The sequence below is a fragment of the Parus major genome, chromosome 1A (genome assembly GCF_001522545.3).
Source record: "Parus major isolate Abel chromosome 1A, Parus_major1.1, whole genome shotgun sequence".
NCBI classification, from domain to species: Eukaryota; Metazoa; Chordata; class Aves; order Passeriformes; family Paridae; genus Parus; species Parus major.
The window spans coordinates 59,148,721-59,169,110 of NC_031773.1; the positions used below are offsets into that span (position 1 = coordinate 59,148,721).

A 20,390-nucleotide genomic window follows, 5' to 3' on the forward strand; every position below is an offset into this window, starting at 1 on the left:
AGATCCAGCAATGCAAGATCCAATTTAACTTGGAAGCTTCAAGCAAATGATCTTTAAAGTAGCCTTCCAATCTATGTAATTCAATTATTTTATGACACTAAGAGTTACTATAATTGCTGTTCTGAAGACATCATGGTAAGTATGCAGGTAGACAGGTGTGTAAAGTGGTTGGATTGTGCTGGAAGAGTGTTGCCTGAATGTAGATTGCTGTTGTAATCCTAGGAAAACCTCAAAATTAATGTATAATGAAGTCAAAAGAATGTGCTGTGCTTCTTAGTCCATATTTATCTCTTTTCAGAAGAGTGCAGCACTGATCTGTGGGAGTAAAAGGTGTCCAAATTTTTTAAAAATTGTTTGGAGACACGTAGCTTATGTAAGTGCTTCTAAGGTTGCCCCTTAATGAACATTGAAAAAAATATCTCTGGCTGCATGACAATAAAACTGTTCTCAAAGGACCTTGCAGCTTAAATCTCTCTAATGAGTTAATTTTTTTTATGAAATTTTACAGCAGAGTCACCTCACACAATGATCAGTTCATAGTTCAGAAGGGACTATAAGGAGAGAAGGGAAGATTTCTAAGTATGCATTTCCTTTCTTTACATTTTCAGGCTAGTGTGCTATGTAAAATTCTTTCCCACTTTATTTTATTTAGAAGCCAAACTCCAAAATAGCATACAAATGATTTTAAAACTTTTCCAAACTGGCTTTTCTATTTCAAGACTGCACAGCCTACACCTTAGATGTTGTGTCTCAGACAGCCATTCCTGTCACCCTTAAATCCAGAGAAAGTGACTCAGTAACTCTGTCCCTTTTGTAGCCTTTCCAGCCTTAGCTGAAAGATTGGGATGTTACAAGCTTGTCATACTGTGGCATCGCCACAGAAAAATGAAATTCCTTATATTTCAGTGGAATTCCCTGTATTTTTGTTCATGCCCGTTGCCTCTTCTCCCATCACAGGGCACCACTGGGTCTGGGTCCATCTTCTTTACTTCCCCTTTATTATCATCTGTATACATTGATGAGATCCCCCTGAGCTTTCTGTTCTTGAGGCTAAATGATCCCAGTTCTGTTAGCTTCTCCTCACAGGTCAAATGTTCCAACCCCTAAATCATATTGATATCTTTTCACTGGATTCTGGTATGTCCGTGTTGAGCACAAGGTGCATAAACAGAAAATAAACTCAACTGTCCAAGACTTTTGTTTCAAGATACCATCTCCAGGTGAAAAGAACCACTGCCATATTCTGAAAGCAAATTTGCATGGACTTGGACAAGCCAACATTTGGAAGAAGTTGTCTCACACGCCCAGAAATTTTCCCTAATAACTAGCAGGAAAGCCATTTGGACCTTCAGGTCTAGAACTGACTGCTTACAAAATTAGAGCATGTTTTCTGCTCACTACCATTTTGTGAACAACTGTAATATTCTATTATTTCAAGTTAAGCCTGTAAAGTAGACCTATTTCCATGGCCTTTTTTTCTGTACACTTTAATTTTGTTCTTGTTTTAATTTTTGGTGGGCAGGTATTTTTAAATGGTTGCAAGAAAAAAATGGTACCATTTTTTATATCAAAATACATTGGTGTATTTGAAAACAAGTTTAGATGGATGTTCTTTATCACTTTTAGTAGACTCATTGCAGGGATTCCTACCCTAGTTATAGGAGATAGGTAGTGAAAGGAAGTTGATTTTAGTTTCAGTGGCCTGATTGTAATCCAGTGTTATCAGAAGTACTCTATCACACCTTGAATCTGCAGTAGCAGAAAATAAGAGTTTCTGCAGTAGTTATAGTTCAGAACCTTCACTCACTTCACTTCATGAAGCCATATCTCCATGATTTATGTTACCACCATGGCTAGCACTTAGGTGTGAATTTTTACTCACATACTCTCCAAATATTTATTTTCATAAATAGTATGTAATTACAGCTTAAAATTTACCATTTCAGCAAAATGCTTTTTCCAGCAAATTATTTGAGGGAAATTCATTGAAAGCATGCCTGAAAGGGGAATGCAACATTCATGGGCATTTACTTTAAAATACAGATGTACATTGGGCATTAACAGCATTTTTAGAAGTATCTATTGCATTGTTGCTCAGGTCTTCAATCCTATGAAATTTTATAGCTGAGAACAAACATCTGTGTAGACCATACTGGTGATGATTTGTGGTAAGAACTGCACCATGTAATAGTAGGGTTTAGCCCTGAAAAATTACACAACTATCTCATCTTCTAAACCACACAGCAATTACATGGTAAATACTCAGGGATCTGATTGAGCATAAGTATCAAGTGAGCTGCAAAGATGTGTAATTATTCTGAAGCCCTACCTATGATGTTTACTGGTGGGGTTACCTCAAAAGTCAAATATATTTCAGAGGTCTGTACTCATTCTGTCAGTGTAAAGTATTAGCATTAGGTTTTGACATGGTTTTTCTCCCAGGATTCCTTTATTTGTTGAGTTTTCAGCTCATGTTTCCCCTTGCATCCTTATTGCAGCTGCGTAGAGGAAGGGCTCAGCCCACTTCTCACATGGTAGTGTCCTGAGGGAAGGGTCAGAAACCTTCCATGCCATCCAGCTTCCCTGTCCTCCACTTCCTTCAGCATGCAGGTAGTTTTAATAATTTTGTTTTGTTGAGTATCATATCCCTGTGGACAGCAGACAGCTGAGCCAGTGAACCTGACACCTTCAGTACTGCACTTCCAGCTTTGTATAGGGCAGCTCATGAAGAAAACCTACTTGTACTAATAAAATGCAGTCCTAAAAGCTGAAATAAAGTTCTGCACATTTCCAAAAGGAAAGACATCAGCTTGAAGAGCGAATTGATACCTACATTTCTTGGTACATGCATAGACTGATGTGAACACCTAAAGGTGAAGCACAACCGTGGCATAAATTGTCACCAGTGGCCCTGGTAGCAGGGAAGACTAAGTGTAGTAGGATGACAGTATTTAAAGTCTGGGAAGAAACATTGGTAGATGCTCCAGATGTAGTTATTGCACTTTTTGAATTAAATATATGTCAGCTTTTCTGCTGTATTTTGTCCTTCTCTAGGTGAGAAATCTTTTGCTAAGGACCTTTTTTTCTTCAGTGTTGTACACTGCACAGGACAAGAGCATCATAGTTTAACTGAAGTGAAGCAGAGTAGCCTGGATGCTGGACAGTTGTTTTGTTTGTTTTGGTTTTTGGTTTTTTTAAAAAAACAAACGAAAAACACTATACTCCTATATTCCTTTGAAACAAACAATGTTTTCTTTGGTCATCCTGTACTAGACTGTTGTCTTAGGCACTTGAACACAGATACACATGCACTTTTTATAATCTCTTAGTCATAGTAATGTTCAGTCATATTTTCTCAAAATGATGTCCAAGTCTTTTTTGCCTCTTTATGGTATAAAAAGTATATTAGATGACATGGACCTGTTGGAGCAGGTCCAGAGAGAGGTCACAAAAATGATCAGAGGTACAGAACACCTCTACTGTGAAGACAGGGTGGGAGAGTTGGAGTTGTTCAGCCTGGAAAGAGAAGGCTCTGGGGACACCTTATTGCAGTGTTTCAGTATTTTAAGGAGTGGTTTTAAGATAAACAAAGTTTTTAGCAGGGCCTGTTGCAACAGGACAAGAGGTAATGGTTATGAACTAATAGATTCAGACTTGATATGAGGAAGAATATTTGTGTGTGAGACATAAAGCTGACATGATAGAAGACTGCTCTTCAGCACAGTGAACATATTCAATCATCTTTCAAATACATTCATCTGACATCATGTTGGCAAAGATGTAGTTCACCAAAGATCTCTCTCTAAAAGGCTGAGGGACTTGAAGCACTGGAACATTGTCTCTGCATTTAATGTCATGTGTCCAAGAGAGACTCTGACTTCTAGGGGAGTTTGTTTCTCCCCCTTAACCATGAAAGGAGAGAAAACAGAGCACATTTCTTCTATAGAGAGAAACTATTTTAGATGGATTGTAAAAATACAGATTTCCTACTTTACATCCCTTAGTTTCTTTGGAGTTACTACTGTAATCTAAGTAGTCTTAAATTTAGGTTTACTGTTTGTTCATGTAAAATGCAGTTGGTTTGGAGATTTCTGGGAAGCAGTATTTTTGCTGTGAGAAGTATCAATTAAAATCACTAACTTAACTGGCCGTACTATGAAGACAATGCTGTTCAATTTTCTTCAAACTTCTGTATTATCCTTGGAATCAGGGAATCGCTGAATGGCTCAGGCTAGAAAGAATCACAGTGGTTTCGTAGGGTCCAAGCCTCACCTCAATCAGGGCCAGCCCAGAGCACAGGACACAGGACTGTGCCTGGATGGTTCTGGAGTATCTCCAGTGAGGAGACTCCCCACCCTCTCTGGACAATCTGTTCAGTGCTCAGTCACTGCCCAGAACAGAAGTTCTGCCTCATGTCCAGGTGGAACTTCCTGGGATCAGTTCCTGACTGTTAAAAAACTTCTGAATATATTGAAAACAGTCATAGATACAGAATCATTTAGTTTGGAAAAGACCTCTAAGATCATCGAGTCCAACCTATGGTCGATCCCCAGCTTATCAACCAGTCCAGAGCACTGAGTGCTATGTCCAGTCATTCCTTGGACACCTGCAGGGATGGGTTTTCCCCCACCTCCCTGGACCCTTTCCAATGCCTTACTCCCTTTTAGTGAAGAAAGTCTTTTCTGATGTTCAACCTAAATCTGCCTTGACACAGCTTGGGGCCATTTCCTCTTGTCCTGTGCCTCATCCTGGATTGCAGGAGGTCTGTTCTGCTCCCTATAATACCAATTCCTTGTGTCATTGCATGGCATAGGAATGCATATTATACTTACTCCTAGAAAATTAAGTTTATCACTTGAGGCCTTTGACCTTGTCTGAGAGTATGAGAAATTACTTAGCTTCTTCAGTTTTAAACTCTGAAAAATTCATACAGAACTAAAGTAGTCAGTATTAAACAAAATAGAATACTTCCTATTAGTAACAAATCTGTCTGCTACTTGTTTGTCTTGAAAAGGTATCTATGCAAAAGTGATCATTAAAAAGTAAGCTTTCACAATTTGTTCTTAATTAGCCATGTCAGGCTACCACAAGCCCTGTTGTATAATTTTTAGTGACAACAACAAGGGTAATTTATACTGAGTGACAATAAAATAATCTATTGTACATTCACAATGAACCAATAGCTGCAGTAATCATTCAACTAGCAGCTTGCATCATCTTAGAAGGAGGAACCTGTATAATTTTCTGTCCAAACAGCCAATTTCATTCAGAGCCCCTTTCATTCACTTTCCTCAGGGACTTCTTCTAGGATAACTTGTCATCAAGGACCACAAAATCATTTTCAATTTTCCTTTTTGTTCTGACAGTAGTCGCTTAGTTCAACCAAGTCAATCACTGTTTTTTGTTCAGATGGAGATCCCTTCCTAGCTAGTTCTTCATTTAGGAAATTAAGTCCTGTGCTGAGTAAAAAGACTGCCAGTGATTATTGTGTTGTACTGTCCCTTTTGGATCTGAAGGCTCTTGCAACATTATAAATTCCATGCAAAGAGCAATGACTTCTAAATTATCAATTTAAGCTTACTCAACATTTCATCAAAAGCCCCTCTTTGGTAGGAATGTGTGTGCAAATGTCATCTTAGAAAAACACATTAGTGCAAAGCCTCTTACAAAGTACTACTTATAAGATTATGTGGGTTTATATAACATTGCTCTTGGATTCCTTATTATTCCTAAATTGCCATCAGTAGAACTTGCATGCACGAGAGAAGACCTGGAAGATAATAGTCAGGGTCAAAAGTAACAGCAACTCTGTCAGTACTTTCGAAATCTGGCAATCGCCATAGTGGAGGGAGAAAGTAGAATGGCTGCCAATAGGGTTTCATAACAGAAGGAAAATCTCTGTCCTTTCGCTCACGCCATGAAGTTGGAGATGGAAGTTCAGTGGCATCATTGTGGAACAGCATTTCATAAATCATGTGAAATGGCATCTTAGTGCTGGGAAGTTCACTGTTGTTAGACTGGGGTGGGACAAACACTTGTTAGCAGATATGCCAGACCTATAAACTGCATGAAAAACTTGTGAAGGCAAGGCCCTAAAAGCAGTTTCATAGAAGAATTACAGACAGATGGGAAGAAGAAGGGTTTCCTGTAGCAGTTCTGAGAAGTGTAGGGGGGCTGTCCCACTCTTTTTGCTCTCTGACACCCACCACTTGGCCAATCTTCTTCATCACTTTTAGAAGAACAAGTTCTGCGCAAGAAGGGAATACTTCCAATCTGGTAAACACACATCCTCAAGTAGTGTTCTCTCCCTTGGCTGGCCAAGTGATGTAGGTGGGGCTTGTGCACATGTTGTGTTTAATTCAGATTGTGGTACCCTGTAATTTTTTAGGATGTAGATTACCGTCAAACTGGATTTTTAAATTTGAAGTCAGGCCCAAGTGTATGTTCTTTGCCTCTTTCATTGTCACAATGAGTGTAGAAAAAAGCTGATGAGTGATGCCCAAACCCAACAGCACAACATGTATTAAAATGGCATACAGCCCCCACCCTGTGGGAACTTTCCAGATCTACAAATAATTCAAGTTGTGGGAATAAAACAACTTGTTAGCAATGTATTGTCAAACCCACAATGAGCTCCATAAGGACTCAAGAATGCTAAACTCATTACTGCTAAACTCCAGTATCTTACCTGGAGCCTGGAACTCCTGTTTGTATCACAGGTTCTTTGCTTCTAAACGTACGGAGTTCCCAGTGTTATACTTTGCTGGATATTGATAATGACGGCCCTTATGCCAATGACACAGAGGAATGCTTATGTATTTTTGGTCTGATGTCACCCCACAGGCAGCCTGGGCACACAGAACTGGGGTGAGAATATTGCAGATGAATCAAGCCTTCCCACAAAACCGTGTTAGAAATCTTGGAATGCATACATATTGTCATTAGTCAGTCACAGTGCCAAGAATTTCAGTGACATGTAAGCAATTCTTGTCCTGTCATTGAGGAATATGGGAAAACTCAGTGGCACACCTTTTCTAGAGCCTCAAGACTCTAGACAGTGACTGCTTCTGTCTGCTAGCCTTTCCATTTATTACTCCATTATTCTACTTTTCCAGTATTTTCTTCTAGGTTTTTTCCTGTTTTTCTAGGTGCAAGGAATGTAGCTTACTGGTCTATTCAGCACATTACTTTCCCTATTCCATATCCACTCTAGATCACTTCCAGCACTTCATCAAAAACAACTTTGCTTTCCTTCCCTTGATGGGACTTGCCTTTCCTTCTCCAGCATGGACTGTTTCCCTGTCTGCTGACTGCTCATTTGCTGAATGCCAGCATAATTCCTCATATTCCCTACAGGCCTCTGACTAAGTAACAACGACTGACTGTCCCTTCATGCCTGTCCAGCCTCCTTCAGCTCCTTATTTTGCCTCTAGGACCTAGCTCTCATTTGCTTTCTCCATCTGAGCAATGCCTCCACAACTTTCATTTTTCTCTCAGCCAAGGATCTGGCAAGTTTCTTAGCAGAGATATGTCACAAAAAGTCTACTCTGCTACCTCCATGGTGATGAAAGAGCAGCTGTAAGACGTATTTGCTAGCTTTCAATTTGCAGGTTTTGGCAAAAAAAATGTGTCATTAAAACTTTTCAGTGCCATCTTTGAGAACTTTTAAAAAATAATTTTGTGACCTAAGTGTAGGGCAAATACACTCATTCTAGTGGAAATTGTGATCATGCAGAGGTGAATGGATCCTTGCAGAGGCCATTAAAAACTGCAGTTTTAATCAAGTTATAGTATGATATAGTTTGCTTTATCTTTATCACAGCCCAGCCACAGGCCACTATGGACATTAGGGTTCATCTTCAGGTTTCTTTTCTGCAAATATTCCTAAGATGGAAAGATCTTTTCTCTTTTGAGAAGCACCATTAGTATTTAGAATATGATAGCATAAGGAAGTTTGATTTTTTTTTTTTTACATCATTCCTTCTGCTTTTGCCTTAAAAGTGGTACAATTGTACAGGATCAAATGGAAGAAATTCCATCTGAGGATTCAGGGGACAGAAAAAAAGAATTATTTAGGTAATGCCTGATTATTGTGAAGAATTTAATGGGTTGGGGTTTTTTTTAATTACTGGTGAAGGAGAATAATGGTGTAAGTACTGGCATATCTTTTAAAATATCTCAGATATTTTTTTCTATTATTCTCTATTTTTTCTTTTCTTCTCTATTCTTTTCTTCCTTCTTCAGAATAAAAATTAGAGAAGATATGTGTAAGAACAGTATCACAATGAAGTGACCCTTATTTATTGCATGCATTCTGAGGTAACCTATAAGCAATTAATACTAAGTGTCCTTTCAGAGTTCAGCAGGGGTTAGGAAATTGTTGCTTAATAAGACACATGTAAACTTTTAATACTTATTTCATAAATTAGACATATAAACATCCAGTGGCCTTAAAATGATCTCAGAGGAGGTCAAGAGGCTTTTACCAATTCATCAAAACAAATGGTTTGTTTGTTTTCTTGACAGCCGTGCAGGAGGTTGATCTGAGGGACTGGTAAACTGGGAATTACTGTTCAGCTTTCAGCCTATTGAGGCCAATGAGGAAATTGCAAAAGTAGACATTTTCTTTCCAAGTCTCAGGCAAGTCAGAAGGGAAGGGAATCATAACATTTCCTTCCAGGAATTTGTCCTGTATTCCTTCAGCTTAAGAGATAAAGAAGAATGTTTGGATACTGAGAAACAGATTGCACTAATTGTTGTTTTCTGAGGAATTTAGTGAATAGCCCCTCAGATAAGATGGGTTATGCCATCAGCTGCTGTATTAAAGCCTTTCCACAGGGCTTTCTAAACAATTCCTAAATGTGTTGAAATCTAGAAAGAATGTGGAAGCTCTTTTTCCATTAAAGAGAACCCAGTCAGTGTTAGCATTTAAACTGAAGTGAATAACGGAACACTTTAAAACATTGGAGAAGCTCTAAATAGAAAGAGTTGATTCCTGCCATCTCCATACGTTGTTCCTCTTTACTGGGTCACAATTCCTATAGGACTTCCACAGTGACAAGTGGAAAGCTGAAGGAGCTATCCAAAATGAGGAATTATTATCTCTCTTTAGAGGTAGAAGGAGAAGAAATGAGAAATCAAAGGACTATGTAAGACCACGTATTCAGGAAAAGATTCAAACATCTTGAATTCCCTTTCCCAACTAGCACAAACTTTCCATTGTGGCCACTTGGTTAACTTTTTGTCTTTTACGCGTAGACCACTCAAATTCAGCTTAAGAGCCTGGAATTGAATCGTCTTAGTAAATTCATGTTACTGCTTTGAATCTGATCCGTTTTCTGCTATGTATCTTTGCTGTTATTAAACCTACTAGCCCTTTAGTCTAACTCTGTGGGACATTCACATGCCTCATCTCCAACACATATCACTCTTTTCTTCCTTTCCTCCACACTTTCCTCTTACACATGTTCCTTTTACAACCTAGAGGTAAGGAGAAGGAAGCAGGAGGTTTTCCATCCCCAACTTCAGCCTCTGACCCTTAGGTATATAAAGAAAGGTCCAAAACATATAAACAAGCCAGTGCACAGTACACTGGCCATTATGTAGAAAGCACCAAGCTGCATATTCAGGGCTCCCATTTGAGCATCACCATCAGAGTCATGACATGTTTCAGAAGGACTTCCTAATTATTTGCTGTATGACTCTTAAAAGTCCCTGCAGGCAAATATTGATTTGGAAAAGGTTCCATTATTTATGAACTGATATTGTGTAGGAAGTGTATCTACCATTTTGCTTTGGCCATTGAGGTTTTAAACTGAACAGTTTTTTCCAACTGTTTGGTAACACATCTAGTGTTGAAATCCTGTTTCCCCCATTTGTACAGAATCAGAATAGTTTCCTGTTATTATGTCACTTAAAAAGCCCACGTTTCCCACTGTAGACAACTTGAACCTGCTGGCTTGAAATTTATATTGATTCTGTCACTAGTCTAGTTGCTTTTGTTATGAGTCTTTTAGGTGAATGAGCAGGGTTCTGTAAATTTAATTGCAGCAGATGTTTCGCTGGGGTTTCTGTCTCTCATTTCATTCTGGATTTTAGTTGTTTTTACTTGGAAAGGTACATGAAAGGGAAATCCTTGTATAGTCAAATGTTTGTTTTACCATGTAAAGCTTGCAAAGGGTCCTTAGCCTGGGTTGATTTCTTCTTGAAGAGCTGTAATTATTCATGGAAAGGAAAAAAAAAGCCTTTGTCACTAATAGGCTTCTTGGTACTTCTTGTAACAGTCTTTATTATTCCTTTCTACATAATTTTCTATTGATGAGGTGAATAAAGGCTTCCTCTGCTGTTGAGAAAGAAAAGGTAATTGTTCTTTTTTCACATTTACCAATGCTTGTTGCGTTCCTTATGTGTTTAAAGGACGAGGATGCAGAAAATGATGTTATTGATGGCATCACCATGGCAACAGTTCTTTGGAATAACACATTCTGGCATTGTTATTCTGCACACACACAAAAAAAAGGGGACTTTCTTTTAAGCACAAACAGATTGTGCCCCTTTTAAATGCACCCATGAACTTTGCTTTTCTGAAGATTTACAGACTGGTTTGGGGCGGAAAGGATTCTGACATCATTTACCTCTCTGTGTACATCACATTGTGGTGTTAAAAAAAAAAAACACACTTTGAAAAAGCCAATGGTTTAAAGACACACAGTATGGGAAGGATACATAAACATTTCTTTGATCAGAAAGACAAAAAATACTTGAAAGAATTTTGAAATTTATGAGCTCTTAGGACCAGACTCACTAAATAATCAAACAAGAGACAGAGGAGACTGGAGGAGCCAAACACTCTGAGCTTATTAAAGTAGATATTTAGTTATGACAATACTCCAGATAACACTGCCTTTACCCCAGACACTATTTAACACATTTTGTTTGGAAATCAAATTGCATTCTCACAAGGCAGTTTGCAAACATGTATCTTCGCTTTCATATTCTGTCTTCCATTGTCCTTGGGTATGTAAAATCCTGCTATATTAGCATTTAGAAGTGATAGCATTTTCTAAGGCACAATATAATTTTATTCTTTCTGACTCCAGTTGTAAAATGTATCACTTTATTTCTCAGAGAGTCATAAGTGAAATATATCTGTGTTTTATTAAGAAAAAAAGAGAAGGGAATGTATCGAACTTTGGAATGTTTGAAATCCATTCTGCTCTGTGTGGTGGCACCCAAGTGCGCACCTTCCTGTTTGACTGGCCCAAGGAACAAACTATCTCCTGCACACCAATGGTGCATGGAAGTGAGCTGTACAAATCCTGGGACTTTATCACTTTGCACCTAAAATGAACTTGTGTTGTGAGTAAATGTATCACTTCAATCTACCCGCAGTCTTATTTTTGAGAGAAACTGTAGGTTGACTCTCTGGCTCCAAATACACTCTTAAAATTTTGATTCTAAGTTGTGTATGACTTTTCTGGAAGTCACCACAGCTGGCAGAAATCAGCTGTTTGGTTGTTGGACAATAACTTTGACCAGTGGATTTTTCTGCTCTCAAAATCTGAAGATGTGAAGCTCTGGGGACTACAGCACAGCTATATATGGATGGTGCTTCATATTCAGCTTTCCAGAGCTGATGTGACTCCCTAAAATGGAACAGGAAGCTGGAAAAAGCTATTGCTTTGTTTCTGACAAATACAGTCAGATATCTGACAGATAGCAGTCAAATACTGCTACATGGTCTTTTCTGCAGGAAAGCAAGTTGAGGAATTCCTTAACATCCCAGTGGAGTTTTTATAGTTTTGTAAGGAACAAAGTGACAGAATGAGCTTTAGATCTTGATCATGTTTAGCCCTACTACAAAAATTATAATCTTGATGAAGGAATATTATTTGATCTGTGCTCTGTATTTACCTGGAGAAGAGTGAGCAGCCTTCATTCCTTGCACAATGTACTTTTGAGTTTAAATAGGTTATATATGCATTAGTACGTATAGAATGACATATAATTATGAATATTCATAATGTATAAAAGTTGCTAAATATATGTATTTATACATACATCTACTACCATAGTCCATAATAATATATAGATACATATTCTATAATGTCATGTATAATTTTGCCAATTACATTATTTTGAAAGAAGTTGTGAAATTGTCCTGGGAAGAGTTTGGGATGTGAAGGAGTTCCTGCAAAGGAAAGTGTTGTTGAAATCTTTACTGTTATTCCATGTATCTCAATATACTCTATGTGTTTGAAAAAGTACCCTAGAAATATTTATCTTTAAGATATTTTATTAGAAATATTTCTAGACTATTTCTCTCTCATGTCTGTCTCATGTCAGTCATGCATATTGCGGAAGAAGGAATAAATTATATATTTTAGTTGGGTTTGTTTTAATCCTATCCTCTCATCGCTTGCCTTATCTTTACACAAATGATACTGCAGTGATTTAATTTTTGCTGTTCAAAAACATTCTCATGAAACAGTAATGAAAAGCTATCTTTTCAACTGATTTTTTAAATTTATTTTTGTGAGAAGTGCCTGCTCTCTGAGATTATTTGAAGCCTTTTTTATTGGAAACCTAAAAACTTTGCTACATCTTTGTGAGAAGTTTCAGTTGGTAGAGGTGGTGAATATTTGATTAAACACTGAATTTTCTTATGACTGGGAAGGGAAAAAACATTTTCTTGCCATTGTCTGATCTGCTTTACAATTTTCCTGTGTTATAAACAGGTACTAAGAGAGAGACTCTAGAAATGAGTGAGACAATTTTTCCTAGCTCTAATATGCTAAGAGGCCCAAAGACCTCATATGAATATTTTTTTTAAAATGTTGCAAGTTTCTTATTCTTGTGCCAACTCTGGATTTATTTGTGTTTCCTCAATCCTCCTGTTGTGAGTGTTTGAGATCCCAGAGTGGGCTGTGGGCTGGGTTGTTCCACCACCCCTGCCCAGCTGAAGGTGTTTGAGGCTGTGATGATGTTGTCCTTTACTGGCTCTGTTGTATCACCTCAGCTCTGGTGCTCAGGATAGCCGAACTATTCAAGGTTTATTTGCTCCCACTAAGGCACCAAGAAATAAGAGAGTGGTAGTTAAGACTCAGATGCAGAAAGTGTGTTTCTCTCCTCTGCCTCCTGCATGGCCTTGTTTCCCCTCAGAGTCACCTCCATCTGCCAAAGGACACCGTGTGGCAGCGACTCCCTATAAAACTCCATTTTCTTTTGCTTTGCTTTACTCTTTAAGGAACTGCTATTTAAAGATGAAGCAAAGTTAAAAGGTTGTAGTGCTGACTGTGTTTTGTTTCTCTTTCCTTTCTTGTTCTCACCTTTTTCTTCCCCTATCATTTATTCCCAATATTATTGGGAATAATATTCCCAATAATTTATTCCCTTTGCCATTTATTCCTTATTTAACATCAGGTGTCAAGTCTATACTGGCAGAGACTCACAGTTGATTCTGCCAGAGCAGCAGTGGCACACAGGTTCTGGGCTATCTTTGCAGATTTTTTTCTTTTTTTTCTTTTTTTTTTATGATCCATATCTGTGTGTGAGAAGGTAACAGAGACTATTGGAAAGACTTTCAGTTAGCCTCAGCTTCTCTTGGTAGCTTTGAAATATGGAAAGCAGATTGAGATTGCAGACCTTCTTTCATATGTTCACCAAAAAGCCATCATACTGTCGCAAGTTGGTCACAACCAGCATGGGATGGATTTCAGCTAGTCTTCTTTACTCTCTCCTTGGTCCTATGTGAATTGATGGCATTTTCTGGCAATTTTGGTGATTCCTTCCCCTACTTCCATGGTTTCTCTCTTAAACTTGGTCCATTCATTCTTGTCCTTCTCCTGAAACCACAGCACCTTTGCAGAACTGCAAATATGTGCTCTTACTGCTGAAAGAATGAAGTTGTATTTCTGATACATGCCCATTTCTAAATCTCAAGACAAAATCCCTCTCCATGTGGTTTCCTGGCTGCCACTCAGAGCAGGAACATCTTGTCAGAGATTGGGCTGCAAGTCTGCCTTCTGAAGATGCTGGCCCTAAGCATGTTTCAGATCCAAACTGAAAAGACATGTAATTGCTAAACAAACTTGAATTTGTTTATTTTATAATATACCAGCAGCTGTTTTCTTGTACTATGTCCAAGATTTCTCCAAACAACCTACTTAATAGTGCAGAATTCTGTTTCCTTGGGTCAGTTTGCCAGCTTTATTTTTTTCTTTCCAGCCTCTGTCAGGGTGTAGTCACTGAAACAACTATTTTTCCTAAAACTTTAGGCAGAACCAAGTGACTTATTTCAGGAATGAGAATAGGAAGAAAATGCTGTGTTCATTCAGTTAACAGTATGAAAAGCATTAGATGTTTATATAGATGATTTCATTTCTGGTATGCCCAATGTAGGGTTTCTCACTTAGCTCCCAAAGTCTGTTCCTAGATGTATGCTTTGTACTTGTGGCATTGTGATCAGCTGAGGAAGGACACTTGCCTCAGTCAATTAGTTTCACCCTCCATTTTCTTGCTGAAGAGAACAAATCTTGGTGGGGGTTTTGATCCTCAAGAAAGGACATCCTGCTTTGAGATGAAAACATTTTACTTCCCTCACTGGGGAGCAGAGCTCACCCAGACATTCCTCACATCCCATAATCAGGTTTTTATTAGGGAGCTCGAAGTGTCCAGAAGATCTGTTGCAACTATGCAGCATAAAGGTCAGATCCAATCTGTTGGAAAACAGTCCTTTGGCTTTAATAGCCCTAAGATCTGACCATATGTATTTCTTGACTCTAACTGGGTTGTTAAGCCAAATGCTGATTTTCATCACCCTTGAGATGCACACAAGATCCTGGAGTTAGAAGGCAAAGGCAGGGATCCCAGGTGTAGATGGGGAATTGCTTTCCACAAGCCAGACAAAAAGTTAACAGTCTGCTTCTATATAACAAAAACGTACATGCATAATGTATAATTTGGCTTAGAACAGCCATCTCACATTTTCACTAACATCATGTTCCTGTCTCCACCAGAAACTTGGTGTCTTTTGGTTGGCTTCCATTCTGCACAGAATAAGAACTCTGTGACAGGAGTTGTCTTTGTCAGTTTTCTAAACTGCCTGATCATTGAGCAGTATGTTTTATTGTAGTACTGTACTTTCTTACACAATTTTTAAAAAGAGAAGAAAGAAATTCCTACAATGTTAATAGTAGGAATTTGTTTACTTGTTTACAAAACAAGTAAAATGAGAATACTTGTTTCCTCTTGTATTCTTTCCTCTCACTGCTGCTGAAAATATATCGTGTATCTTATATATGGTGTGTCTTAATAAGAGATCTCACTGTGTACCTTGTGTTAAAATTAGCTCATCAACAGAAAAGGATAATGTGATTAAGTAGTTTTCAAGATTGAGTGTAAATGATGCAGATGCTACTGGGCATGTCAGTGTGTATGTATGGGTTAAGTTCAATATTTCCTGTATGTTCTTAGCACATTCAAGCACATGTAGTCTGACAATATTCTGAAAGTTACTTATGCAATTTAAAGTAGTCTTTTTCAGAACATGTTTGGAATCAGAATGTTTATTTGAAAATTATAAAAACAACAGCAATATAAATTGAAAAGTAAATTAAATAATGGCAACACAGAAAATAATCTAAGCATATATGATGAGCCACACAGTAAAATAAATGCTGAAATCTTAATCATGAGAACAGACAGTGTTAATGAGAAATAAAGGCTGATCTGTCACAGTCAGCCTGATTTAAGGACTTTCAGGGCCATTGAGCTGAAAACATTTTTAGAGCATAATACAATGGAAAGGCAATTATATCAGACTGAACATTTTGCAGAACAGCACTGTTAAGAGATTTGTGATAACTAGATGGCAGACTGGATTAATGTAGTAGACTTACATCCAAATCTCTCCTAGGCCAAGAACAAAAATGAGTGTGGATTGCTGGTATACATAACAGTGGCTGCCACTCTCCCATGAACAATCATTTTTAACTTAAGACTTAGAAAAAAATCCAGGAAGGCAATAGAAGAGAGTTTCTCAAGTCATATCTAAAATGCTGAGAGAGTATTTAGTTTAATTAGATCAGTGTTTTCCTCTCTTAAATGACATTTCCCTTCCTATTTATATTTTCCATTGGATTTTGTCTGTCTGTAAAGTGAATTTGCTGGGAATCTGTGTATGTTTCAGAAGTTTATGTGTCTGCCAGCACTGCTGAAGAGACATGCACCCATTCTTGTGCTGACTTTAGAGATTACCTTGACTAGCAGCATTTGGGATTAAGACACTGCTTTTATTAATAGTTAAAATGTAAAACCTAGAACATTTCAAAACTGGACTTCAAAAATTTTAGTGTATGATGATAAAGTAAGGAATTTTTTTACATTTTTTGTGTACAGACTTCTCTCTTATCAACACATAGTCTTTCCCTTCATTTGGGAACCATGGTTTTTCACTTGACCCATAGTCCCAACAGTTCTAGAAGCTGGGACACACTGAGGTCTGCAAAAATCAAGATAAACTGGGAACAGCTCCTTGTGTTCCAAACCAGAGTGAGGCAGATGTGCACACAATGGAAGAGAGAGAGGGGGGATCACAAGTTCTGTAAATAGTTCTGTAAATACCTTCTGGTTAGGGCTTGGATAGAAGATCCATTGTCTGATACTTTACCCAGGCTGTGCAACACACTGAGGTAAAACTTCTGTGGGCATAATTCTGTACTGACTTGGGAGAGGCCTCAGATAGTTCTGTGGGTGTTTTACCTCTCTGTCCTGTTTCTGTACTACATTAGTCAGCTCAAGGAAGGAGCACCATGCGAAGCACAGGGCACCTCTTGGTGCCAGGACCTGTCTGCTGATGGGGCTGATGGTTATAAAGAGAAAAACTTCAAACACATAAATGAACAGCAGAATCCCACACATTTTTTCCATGATGTTTGGGGTTTTTTTTTATTTGAATGAGTAGTTTTCCACCCCTTCCTGCAAACAAAGGTGGTTTGGCCTTGATTGTGGCAGTGGGAAAGTAGTATTAGGGAGTTTTCCTATTCTGTTATTCACTCTGTGCCCCTTATAGGAAAAGCATGTGCACATTAGGTGGCGGCTAAACATTAACTAAAATATTGCAAAGCTTTCTTTCTCAGGGGGCACGAGTGAGGAGAGATGGAAACTTAAACATCTCTCTGTCCCCGTGGCAGCAGTGTGAACTCATCAGAGCACTTCTTCACTACCAGCAGCACACCTTCTTCCAGTATGGGAAGATCCTGGAGGTGGTTTATGCATTTCTAGTTGATTTTAAAGTTTGGATTACATCCAAACTTTATGTTTTTAGTGTTACTTATGTGCTGTATCATTAAAGATTCAGTATTGCCTGAAGAGTCAACTTGCAAAAAAGTAAACTTTATCAACGGTGATTCATAAATTATTTGTGTATGTAGATTGATACAGAAGACATCCGGACAAATACTGTATTTGCTGAAAAATTAGAATTTTGAATGATTAAAATTATTTTAAAATTAACACAGTTTTAGGTTAGATTGCATTTTAAGCAAGGCAAAATATTGTTTTGCTACATTCTTATTTCACTAATATTTTCAGACTAAAAAGCTTTTTTTTAGGAAGCTTTTTGTAATTTAATTTTTAGGGATTTTGAAAAGTACTGAAATAAAAATGAGAATTTTTTTGTGCATGAGCTTCTGCTTTCAACTGAAAAATAATGGTCTTTCATTTCAACAGAAAAAAACCCTTATATTTTCTAAAATAATTATTTTCAGGTTCAGGAGATTTCTGTGGTGTTCTCTAGCTAAATATGGAACTGAAATAGTTTTTAGACAACTCTGATTAATACAATAGTTGTACTAATTAATACAGTAACTAAAATATTGTGGTCTTACACACAAATACCAGGATTACTTTTGTTTCTAAATGTAATGATTTTGATCTTCAATTTCTCCCAATATTTTCAGAAGTGCACAGTTTCTGTCTTCCCATAAAGGCAGATATTCAGCATCTGCAAGTAAACACTGAAAAATCACTTGCTTGATTACACTTGTGGGCCATTAAATATCTGCTTTCATCTCTATAATTCCTCTCTTCTCAAAGCCTAGGCAGTGGGACTCAATCAGCCATGTGTTATCTTTCCCAGATCCCTTTCGGAGCATAGCACAGTGCACTGGAATGCAGTTTGTCAAACGCATTGTGTCTGAAATCCTTTGTTGGGAGAAGTGGAGAGAAAGAGATTATAAAATGCCTCAAACCCTTCAATAAGGCCATTCCCAGGTTTCTTGTATCTGTTCAGCCTGACAAAGCCTTCATACCTCACTTTGATGTGTAGGATGGTGTATTATATAGCATATAGAGTGTATTGTATCTCAGAGCAGCATCTGTTGTCCAGGCTGCAGTTTACAGAGAATAACTTTATTATAATAACTTCTTATGTTTTGGCAAGTTTTTAGGCTCAAGGACAACCCAGAGTGGAATTTAGAAGAAATAAATACATCTGTTGTCTATAATATTGGTTTTCATAGGTGGTGAGATTTAGGACCCTAGTGTATTTTGTAGGAGAGGTGAACAAAAATACCCAATCAGACTGGTGATGTGTGTTTTTCATTACTCTGCTAATACAAACGTCTCAGAGGTAAAGCTGAGCAGTGTGAATAACTTCTTGAAGCTGTTAACTTCTGTCACCCTGAGGCAATCTCTGGCTGACTTTCTGTAGCGTTTCCTTCTCAAAATTCTAGACACAAAAAAAAAATTTACTTGCAACACAATCACACTATAGGTTTATGTTGAACATTATGCACCGGAGTCATTTGGAGAAATTAGCCTGGAATAGGTAGGAGCAGACACATTGCAAAGTGCTACATGAGTTGCAGAGTCCTCCCTGATGTCCCGTACAGAAGTATTTTGAGCAACACACAAGGTTTTCAGCTTAGCTAGCTGAGTTACAATGTGAATTCTCTGCCAGTGTATTCTGAGAGAATTTGTCTCTCCTTTACAGGTCAGATATTCAAGGGGAAGTCTGGGAAGGCTTTGTAATGCAAATCTAGCTAGCCTTCGTTCACACAAGGAATGTTAGATGCTGACCCATAAGAACTGAGTTCAAGATTTCTGTGAATATGTGGGATTTGAATGAACCCAATAATGAAAGGCTCTAAGAGTATAAGATGCATTCAGTATCCAAATCACTGACATGGTTTAGAAAGCTAAATTTGTCTCTGTGATAATTAAAAGAAAGCTGGTTGATACTTTTCCTTTGCATAAGCATTAGCAGGAATCCACCCGTGGCACTTGGATGTTTGTTGAACAGCTGGTGTGTTTTCCTTAATAGAGTCAAAGAGAAAAGTGGTAGTAGGTTTTCTGGAGATGTGCTGTGTTTATGGTTTGTGTTTATGGTGGATGACAGAGAATTGAGTTGTAAAACAAATATCAAAGAAACAGATCCAAGCAAAAATGCTTGGTAATAATATTTGGCAGATTATGTATGTTAGAAAATATTAAGCACATTAACAGGCAGATAAAAATTCACCAGATGGTAACAACCATTGAATTTATACAAGAAAAAAATAACAGTGAGATCACTTATTCAGCTCTGAGGGATACACAACTTCCTGTACTATCCTTTAAATCCCTGATATTTGAATGAAAGATTAGAATATAGATACAGAATAGAGAAATCCCAAATTTCTACATGAAACAGAGAGAGACAGTAGTGCTCACATTTGCCCCAGAGCATGTTTGTCTTTTATTATGCTGTTTTGTTGACTATATATCTCTTTTCAGCTCTGTTCTTTTGTCTTGTGAAACATGGTCCAGATGAAAAGTAAAAGTAATGGATAAAATTATTGGAGGACTGGATATGCATAATTATTTTGTAATTTTATTTTAATACTAATATTTTCAATTTTTCTTTCCTTTTCCACAGAGGGTATGAACTGTATGAACAAAGATCATGGGTGTGCACACATCTGCCGGGAGACACCCAAAGGTGGGGTTGCCTGTGAATGTAGACCTGGCTTTGAACTTGCCAAAAACCAGAAGGACTGCAAATGTAGGTAGATGAAGATTAAATTTCAGATGCCCCGAAATGTCTTGTTTTCTTCATTGTTATGTTCCAGAAGAAGTTAACTTTGTTTCGGCCAAAAGTGATTTGCAATTTTAGTAATGAGGGGGTTTTTACTCTATAAGATGCATTTGGGGATGGATAAGAGGAATTGAATAATAAAATGTTGGCAGTGGTTCAGTTATCAAAAGGATAACTATTCTACTATCCTGTGAATGGAGAAAATTGAAGGATCAGTTTAATTTAGACTTTCCTTTTAAAGCAATACAAATAAAATATAGTGGATACTGGCTTGCAGTATTTTGAAGGTCCACAAAGGTGGATGTATCAATGA

General features: G+C 37.7%; 1 protein-coding gene across 4 annotated transcripts in view; it reads left to right on the forward strand.

The window, feature by feature from the left end:
• Nucleotides 1–20,390, forward strand: part of SCUBE1 (signal peptide, CUB domain and EGF like domain containing 1) — a 198,995-nt gene that overhangs the window by 81,561 nt on the left and 97,044 nt on the right. For all 4 annotated transcript variants that reach the window (XM_015628660.3, XM_015628663.3, XM_015628662.3 and 1 more), the window contains exon 5: nucleotides 19,919–20,044. In XM_015628660.3, coding sequence (XP_015484146.1) covers nucleotides 19,919–20,044 — 126 coding nt within the window. The remainder of the gene's footprint in view (nucleotides 1–19,918; nucleotides 20,045–20,390) is intronic.